The 9,753-nt window shown below is 36.9% G+C and overlaps 1 protein-coding gene across 2 annotated transcripts in view; it reads right to left on the reverse strand.

The window, feature by feature from the left end:
- Nucleotides 1-9,753, reverse strand: part of ikzf2 (IKAROS family zinc finger 2) — a 31,033-nt gene that overhangs the window by 7,427 nt on the left and 13,853 nt on the right. For both annotated transcript variants that reach the window (XM_015020569.1, XM_015020568.1), the window contains exons 4-6: nucleotides 7,529-7,717; nucleotides 4,586-4,753; nucleotides 784-912 (exon numbers count right to left, since the gene is read on the reverse strand). In XM_015020569.1, the coding sequence (XP_014876055.1) occupies nucleotides 784-912; nucleotides 4,586-4,753; nucleotides 7,529-7,717 (486 nt within the window). The remainder of the gene's footprint in view (nucleotides 1-783; nucleotides 913-4,585; nucleotides 4,754-7,528; nucleotides 7,718-9,753) is intronic.

Below are 9,753 nucleotides of genomic sequence, written 5' to 3' on the forward strand. Positions count from 1 at the left end.
TATATATATATATATATATATATATATATATATAATTGTTTTTTTTGTTGTTTTGTTTAGTTTTTCTTTTCTTTTCAGCCGTCTGACTGTGGGCGCTCATTTAATCATTTTAGTCATAATCAGAGCTCATGTCGTTATATGAGAGCAAAGTTAATGTAAAACAGGTTTTCTAACATTTTAAGGAACAGACAGAAATGACTGAGTTCAGTATATCAAATGAACAATTAACTAGGTTTTCAGAATTAGCATTACAAAGGACAGATTCACAACACACCTTTTTATTTAGTGCAATTCACTTTCACAGTGCGCGTTTGAAAATGTATCAGCCTCTGTGTGTGTAAGATCAAATGCACATCTCATGTGGATTTCATTCATATATATAAAACATGGAATATAATATAATAAATCTAATATAATAAATAACACTTTACTAAGTTCTGTTCAGCTCCTGTGTTATTTACTGGAAGTCTTGCTCTCACTCACTCTCTCAGCCTGAATGAATTACAGACAAGCAGACATGTTAAAATCCTGTGTCCTTGTTTAAAGTTTCTTACACATTTGTGCTTTCTCTGACTGCATTTTCAAAAACCTCACTGATTCTGAAAATAGCTTTCCTCACTCAGCAAAAGCTGACTGAAGAAGATAGCGCTCAGAAAGGGTGCATTGACTTATTAGAAATAGAAATGAGCTTTTTCAGTTTCAAACCGGCTGGACACCAGATCAGAATAAACATCTGTCAATTCCGGTCACTAGCTGTTTTCACTGTGCAACTCTAACATTTACCTGTGTAAGGGCCTGTGTTGGCACCAGGATCCAAGCTGAGGTAACTGTGGCAACGCTCTTTGTGCTCCTCCAGTGATGTCCGTTGTTTGTAACTCCGTCCACAGAAGTTGCACTTGTGTGGTTTGCCAACTAAAATAATGGGTGACCAATAGAGAAAATATCTGTTTCAGTTACAGCTGCATAGAGAGTAGGGTCTGGAGCTGCAGCAACAAAGGTAGGCGTTATAGTAATACCACTTGTGAACTGTTAGTAGTACCAACCAAGCAAAAGTAATCTTCTGAGGTCATGGAGGTTCCACTACTAGTCTGAGGATTCCACACAACTGTTGCTAGACTGAAACAGAGGCTGTGGGCGACATCAGTAGTTGTGCCATGTAGTCTCTATTTCAAAACACTTTGGTCTGTGCCACACAAAGCAAACTCCCACTGCTGTGGCAGTGCATGAGTAAACAACGGAGTTGATCACACATCCCGTGATGGTAGGAAAGTAACTCCAAGTTAAACTGCTACGGAGGTGGAGTGTGATTCATTATACCACTTTTGTTGTATTCAGTTCAATCAAATGGAAAGATGAGGACACATCCTTTACATCTTCCTCAGTCAACCAATCTACATTGTTCTAACACATCACATTTCTAACCAGACAGGCATTAAATGGTGAGCTTACTTGAAAGACAAATGCACCTTTTGCTTAAATGCTCCGTTGTAAATCCTTCTTAAAAACTCAGCACAAAAACACAGCATAAAGCGGAATCTCATCAAAATGAAGACTGCTGAGGCAATACTTCTGTGTCCTGTATTAGGGTACTGACTCATAAAGAGAGTCAGTGAGTGAAGGAGAGGCCACACAAGTCTACTACTAAGAACCAGACACTATGATTGGCTGTAACAGACATCGCCTAGTATAGTTTTTACAGCTACTACTAGAAAATGATGTATGGGTGATCTAGTACTGTGAGAACAGAGAAACCAAGCACGTTTCAGTCTGAGACACTAAGGCAGTAACACATACACATATGCGTGCGTTCGCGCACACACACACACGCACACACACCACATTACATATGCTTGGAGGTAGATTCACCCCTATTGTCATAGGAGCTTTTTATGTTAAGCAGAAAGGTGTGTTTACTAAAATAAAAATATGATGTAAAGGAAGTGAGTAAGAACTGCATATTACTCTTACAGTAAATCATATTTCTGTTTTTCCCAGATAAATGTCTAGATGGTGGATTTTTTTTTTTTGCTGTAAAAATAAACCCCACTTGTTACAAAATGACAAAACCATACTATCATTGTTAGTGTTACATAAGCACATGTTTTTTGTTCTATTCCTACTGCAACACAGAATATTCAGCACCAGTACAGACAACTATAGAATCTCAGAAATTGACCACATAGTGTCACTGCAGTATTAATATTTTAAAATAATGAGCTACTTCAATATGAAAGGTGATCACGGAAATAATTTTCTTTGCTGTGTATCACAATAATTTTAAAAATTATTAAAGTTTTGCACATTATTCATGCCTTTATTCTCAGAGTTCATTTTTTCTTCATATTTATATGACCACCCACACACAACCTTGTGCAGATGTTGGAAGGATCTGAAGAACTCACATTTACCTGCTGTTTTTATTTATGTAAATGCTTTAAGCTCAGACTTACTAGACTGATTGCATTTGACTAACACATGGGGAATTGGGGCATGTAGTTGCTAATGAAAAACTGCTTCCCTCTCAATGCACAGTGTTCTCTGTTATTGTCTCACAATGACCTTACTGTGAAAATATCCACCTTCCAGTGTAACACCCTGTTCAGTCTTCAGTTTCCCTGCTTCACTGAATGTCACTCTCTTAACTTTTTCCTCAACCGACTACTCTGTTTTTTTCTCGCTCTCCCTCTTTTTTGTGTGTTTTTTTTTTTGGCTAAACCTGTTCTTGATGGCTGGGAACCAAGTCAGAGCTGTCACCTTTGAAAGCCTTTAAAACTGAGCCTGGATAAAGAAAGGATCCAGGATAAATATGGGGGAAGACTCTTACGATTAAACCTCTGGTGATATGCAAGAGTAATACCTTGTAAACTTATGTGTTACAACCAAAAATCCCAAAGTATATTATGTGAATGACCAACACTTTTACAGTATGAAAAAGATATGCAGTATTTAAAATAAGAAAAAATAAAAAATCTGGATCTTAAATAAAATTCAGAGCAAAGCAAGAAACTGCCTTAAGACGTTTCCGACTAATGAATAAAGCCAACATATGTGTGAATTAATCTTGGTTTTCACGGGTCCAGAGGTTAATTAACCAGCACCAAACATTTGATTAATCTTGGATAAAGCTGCTGATAAATTAAAGCAGTGCTATGATATAAAACATTATCTCAAGACATGAATGGTGCACTGTTGAATCCATCATGCGAAAATGGAAAAAATATAGCAAAACGGCAGATCTCTACAGGGACAACCTTCCGCAGCCACGAGACACATGGTAGAAGAGCTGCAGAAATCCCACAGCTCAGAATCTGTGAACAAAACGGTCCCTTACGGAAGTGCAGTGCCAATACAAAAGAAAAACAACACACACATTGTTAAAAGAAAGCCGTAAGAGTTGATGGGGAAGAAGCAAGGGGGTGAATTCAGGGGAATCCTGTAGAGGCTGCAACATAATTGAAATTGGGGTAGAGGGTAAACCTCCTGGAGACCAATGACCATGAACATACAATCATAACTGCATTTATGGTTGTGACCAAAGCATGTTCATGTGTACGAATAGTCCAGTCAAAGCACAGGCCTTGAGATGTGTGTTTACAAATGCTCTCTATCAGATCGGACAGAGGCTGAGCTATTTGGCAAGTAAGAGTAAGATATCAAAAGATTAATCCACCAAAAATGTAATAGCTTCAAAAGGTGGTTTTTGACTCATTGAGGCCGAATACAAATTCAATCAACACTTTCCTGATTCTTATTTGCAGAATGCATTTTTTTTTCAACATCGCAATTAATATGTGACTTTGTCTCGGTGTACACTCTCAGTAAAAAAAAAAAAAAAATTCTAGTTGGTGGTTTTTAACCAAAATTCAGAAGGCAATACTTTTGCAGGACATTCAAACAAAATATAAAAAGTATGAAATAAAAATATAAAAACTTCTATTGGCACAGACACAGAAACAAATGTTGCCTCCATCTAAAAGGAGGACTTTGTATGAGTAACCCCTGTGCGGGCATCGCAGGCAGAAATGACGGTATTGTCTGACCTTGATTTCAAAGGCGCAATGGAGGGGAGAACAGTCCTCTGATAGGAAAGTGGGTTACAGTTGAGAGAGACTGCTACCACTCCACATATGTTTCTCAACAGTTTCCTCTGTCTATTGAAAAGCAACTGAGAAACAGCATGTCCTTGGAACCTAACCACAAAGCACTCACAACGTCTATAACGTGGACATGAAAAGCACAGGTCTTTAACCTGCACACGCCTGTAAGTCACACTAATATATAAGAAGAATATGTGAGGAATGCAAATAAAGACTCGAAATAAAACAGATGCTTTCTCTTTCCGAAAAAAAAAAAAAAAATCTGGGACAACTAATCTGATGCTTGCTAAAATGATTGCACTATGCATAAACAAAGACCTAACATGTAGTGGGGGAAATATTAGTATTAGTCTCTCTAAATATAAAACTACAACTTCTTCTTTTGTTTATCTCCATAGCACTTCTGGTGACACAGCAACAGTCTTTTCTAGGTAGCAGACATGGTTTGGTTAAAAAAGAGAAGCATGCTGGGTGAGAACAAAGCTTACCAGCGTGAGTACGAAGATGGCCAGTGAGGGCGTCACGGCGCCGGCAAGCATAGCTGCAGAAGGGGCACTTGAAGGGTTTTTCACCTGTGTGCAGCTTAATGTGTCGCAACAGGTTCCCCTTCTGGGTGAACGATACACCACACTGGTTGCACTGGAAAGGCCTGTCACCTGAAGGAAGACGGTACAGGAAGTCAATACCAGACTTACTATTAGCAGATTTTACCAAGAGAGCAAAGGTCATTTTTCTACTTTAAATAGAATAATGTCCCTTATGTTATGTAACAGCTGAACATTTACTTTATGTTACCACTAGCAACTGCTTTGTTCTTCATATTTGAGAAGCTAAGCATTTCATCAGCTCCTTTGACAGTATATTTAATTTCCCAGTAAAATTTTGAAGATTTCTAAAATGAAATAAAAAGAAAAATATGTGGAAGGTGTGGGGGGGGGGAGCACCTTTGAACTTACAGAAAATTAAAAGTAAACATTTTAACTCTCTTTACTGAACCCACTGGGTATAGAATTTGACTGAAGCGACAAATACCATTATGGATAACTAATGATCCATAATGTAATCAGTCATAATTATCTTTATACTTCACAAAACTGACATTTATAGAACAGTGGCAAGAAAAAAACCTGCTGTAGAGAAAAGAGACAGTTCTCACAAGTCATGTTGAGGAAACAGATAACTTGTTGAAGATGATGTTCTGGTAAGATTAGATCCAAACTGGTCATTTTGGCTCACAAAATCCCATGTACAGCAGAGAATTAACAGTACCATGTTGTGGGCAATCTTGTCTTTCGGGGGACCACTGAAGATGTTCAGAGTTGATGGGAAGCTAGATCGAGCTAAATCCACGATAAGACAACAAGAAAAGCTGCTACAAGCTGTAAAGAACTTGAGACTTCCAGCCTCCCAGAGGAGCAATGGTCGAAAGCATAAAACCAGCGACACAATAGAATGTCTTGATCAAAGCGCATTCATCCGTTACATTGGGTCAATGTAACGGATGTCAAAACTTAGAATCTCTGAGAAGACTTGATAAGAGCGGCTCACAAATGCTCTACATCTGTCCTGAGTGAGCTTTTAGAGATTTCGCAACAATGGGCAAAAAGCTCTATCTGTAGATGTGCATTGCTGATAACGAATCCACCCGAAAACTTGCAGATGTAAGATGTTTAATGGTGAAAAAGGTTGAAAACCATGCCTCAACTTTGTTCCACTTCAAAATGAAGCGCTACAGAATAGTACATGTGCAGACCGACAACTGCTGCGCCATTAGATACGAGTGTCTTCATAAATATGTTTTAAGGTAAATAGACCATAAATATTCACTTCACGTCATCTTCCCTAACATATTGACACGCTTATTTTTTGTTATATAAAAGAAAGACAAAGTATGGAACAGAACTAAATCAAAAGTAGTTCTTGTTAATGTGATTAAGATAAACTGATGCTCATATAAATATTGCCTTCTCTAATTATAATACAATTGTATTATAATTCTAAACTGTATTTTAACCATGCAGCTTTATTGCTTTATAATATCCTACAGTTAGGTTAACTATAATCCTGTATTCAATATTTTTTTATTGGATAGACCATTTATTGCAATAAGTCAGTCAAAGCCCAAATTAAAATCAAACTTAGATTCTCTGACAAGACTTCATAAGAGAGAAAATAAAAGACTGTAGACTCGACTCGTGGCTTAAAGACTAGAGATGTGATTGGTCTCCAGTCCGACACTCGAGTCTTAATAGAAGTTTTTATCTTCTGTAATAAAGAGTGAAAGGAAGTGTGTGTGTGTGTGTGTGTGTGTGTGTGTGTGTGTGTGTGTGTGTGTGTGTGTGTGTGTGTGTGTGTGTGTGTGTGAGCTACAGACTGCAGCTGCTGCACATGCTTTACTGTCGAACGATGCTCTTGATTATTAGCCAGCGATATTTTGTTGATGATGGGATTTTAATGACTCATAACAAACTGTTCAAATTATGACTTCACAATAATGTCCATATAAAGGTCTCTTTAACTTAAGGCTCTATTAAATGGCCTGGATCAGAATTTCAGAACAAAGTAAATTTAGCTCAACTCTGACATTGTCGCAACCAAGTTAGCAGCAACACTACATAGACACTTCCAGTTGACAATATCAAAATTAAATTGTTTCCTGTTTCATTAATTCAGGATTTCAACACTCATTTACTTACCTCTTACACTTTTCCTCACTTATTATGTCGTAATTTATACCTTACATTTAAACATCTTTGCTGTTTGTTTAGATTTCCAAAATTGCTTCTGATATTTAAAAAATATCCTCTAGCAAAAGCCAAAGAGACGAGAACTGCTCAAACCCTGAATTAGAGCAATATCTAATGAAGGAGTGGACAATACAAAGACAGCCGTAAGCTGGTGTTAACTGACTCATGACAAACACAAAAAGCACTTTGTTTTGATCCATTCAGTATTTTGTCATTAACATGTTTTAATTTTCTTAGAGCATAAATGCCTATTTTTGCTTTTAACAGGGTAAATGTTACACATGTATTTGACGAAGCTGTTTGGCGTGGTCAGTTTTGTGCTCGCAGTAAATCTTTTGATCTGGAGCTAGTTGGAAAAAGAGAAATCTGATTTTAAGTGCGCTGACAACCAGAGGAGTCATGGCGTCAGTTGGAAACAGGTTGCGGAAGATTCCAAGGATATTTTTTTTTCCTTGCTAATCATTTCAAAGCAAAACTGTTGAAGAAAGAAAAAAAAAGAAAGAAAACTCCACCCACTGTCGAGGAACAAAGAAAATATATAAAAGAAAAAGGCATATGACTCACTGTCACAGGTTAACTACAAAATCTCCTGCCGAAACCTAAAAATTTTTTATAAAAACATGTGAATCATACCACACATCCGTATATGCAAATGCTTTTATTACATTTAGAAATAATGCATACCATTTTGTTGTCGAATCCCTGCGTCTGATGGTGCATTTGGTCCAGGCCCATCTTGTCCATTGTGTGGGCTGCTCGTCGCAGATTCCTCCGGTGTTACTCCTTCATCTCCTCGGTGACCCATTTCTTCAGGTGCTGTGCTGCTATTGTCACCATCTTCCACCAGATCTTCCTCTTGCTTTATAGCCACTTCTGTAAAAATGTAAATATGTGATTCTCTTGATCTGCTGAGTCTGTAATATGATGTGATCATGCAATTATTACAAGAATCATTTACATTATCTCACAAATTGGCCTTTTTTATTGCATGAACACATAACGTCATAAGGAGTTCCTTCCGTAGGTTACGGAACTCTGAATGGCCAAAAATGGAGAACAAGTCTAATGGTTTAAAGTTTTTGTGCTGATGTGATAAAACTAATTTAATAATATAACAGTAAATGTTTAAGGGGGCATAATAATATTGTAATGTGCAGTAATGTACAGAGTAGGATGATCTGATACCAAGAATGGAGAAGACCGAGACAAAAAAGAGAAAAAGAAAACAGGATGGTCTGGTTTCAAGCTGTCCCTGAGGAGAAAAGGAGTGTCAGAGGCACATTGCTGGCTGCTGCTGACTACCAATGGGAGATACAATGGAAGACAAGGGCAAAAGATTGTGCAATACAGATAGTGCTTGTGCGCAAATGTGCATGTGCAAAAATTGACTCCACTTTTGGGCTATTAATTGATATTTCTGAACAATACCAAAATAACATAGAACTGTGCCTAGCTTTATTTATTATTCCTACATTAGTTTATTGTTGTTTTTCTTTTGTGCCCTCTTTAATTAGGAACAATGTCCAGAGAGAAAAATGCTTTTTTTAAGCACAACCTGCCACAAATTACTGATCAGAAAATTTCAAATTGAGATAATGCAGGAGGTCAAGTACAAAAAACTGCCAGATTCTAGTCATGACCCAAATCTCTACAAAGATATGAACAGATCTGACATTCTTGTTTTGTTTGATCCTCCATTACAATCCTCAAAATTAAATTGATAAATAATATCATACATCAGTTAGTTTTTTTTTTTTTTTTCAGAATATTACATTTGGCTTCTGTTCATTGCTGTGATTCAGTTTCACAGTGGTAAAAACATTCCTGTAGAGTCATTTTTAGTTTTGACCTATTGATTTTAGTATTTGTGAAAAACCTTGGAGCCAAAAGTGATTCTCCCAGTATTACATAACTTGATGATTTGTCTCATCAAGTAGATTTGACTTTGTTCCCATACACAAAGTTCCCATGTTCTTGTGTAACTGAATATTTAGGTTTTTATTATTTTTTTTAAAGTCAGCACTACAAGTGTTGTCTGTTTTAAAATATGAAATGAACCCTATGTTTGGACAAGAAAAAAAAAATCTCAAGCACACTCCAACCGCACCTTACTGATCCTGACAATCCTGTTTTGGGATTTTACAGGGGAAATAATCTCAGTGAGAGTCTGTGTAGCTGTTGTTTAATTAAATCCTTCCATTTGACTGCTTTCATCAACCGACCTCTCAGTCTGTGAAGAAAAATCCTGACAACTTTGTGCTGCAGAAGAAATGTACAAATGAGGGGATTCTATTTTTAACGACTGTGGAAATTTGTTTCATTAAGAAGTAATATCCTCCCAGCTTTAACTGTATGTTTCACTTATCCCAGTGCCCAAGTTGAAACTGAGCCTCGTCTATGACAGCTGTATCCTGGCAACACGGACAAGACCTAAAAGTCCTTGCTACTCAGCTCTGTGTGTCTACATCCGGTTTTCCATTATGGGAGACTGGAATGTACAGAGTAGTCAGGAGAAGAAATTATTTTGATTTCATTAGATGTGACAAAAGAAATAAGTAAATTAATATACATTTTACAACTTTGTTTAGTTACAATATTGTATTGTTGATGCTTTACATGAGTTTCTAATAATTTATCTCTAAAGCACAAGAAGGGTGATCATTATTGATTGAGTGGTTGACTGACAGCATCAAAACATTATGAATAAAGAAGACATTCTGTCACCATTGCCATGCAATCTGTCATTCACCCTAAAGGCTGTAATTTTACTCTTCTACTCATCAGTAAATGGAGGACAGAATATATAATCATCATAGAGGTTCCATTTAAGCTTGCAGGTTTGGCACTGAGTCTTTTTTTTTTTTTTTTTTTTTTTTTCTTTTTTTTGTTGCCGGTTTTAATTTTTTCTC

This window comes from Poecilia latipinna, unplaced genomic scaffold (assembly GCF_001443285.1).
Source record: "Poecilia latipinna isolate Pla-1442-1.1 unplaced genomic scaffold, P_latipinna-1.0 Scaffold2607, whole genome shotgun sequence".
NCBI classification, from domain to species: domain Eukaryota; kingdom Metazoa; phylum Chordata; class Actinopteri; order Cyprinodontiformes; family Poeciliidae; genus Poecilia; species Poecilia latipinna.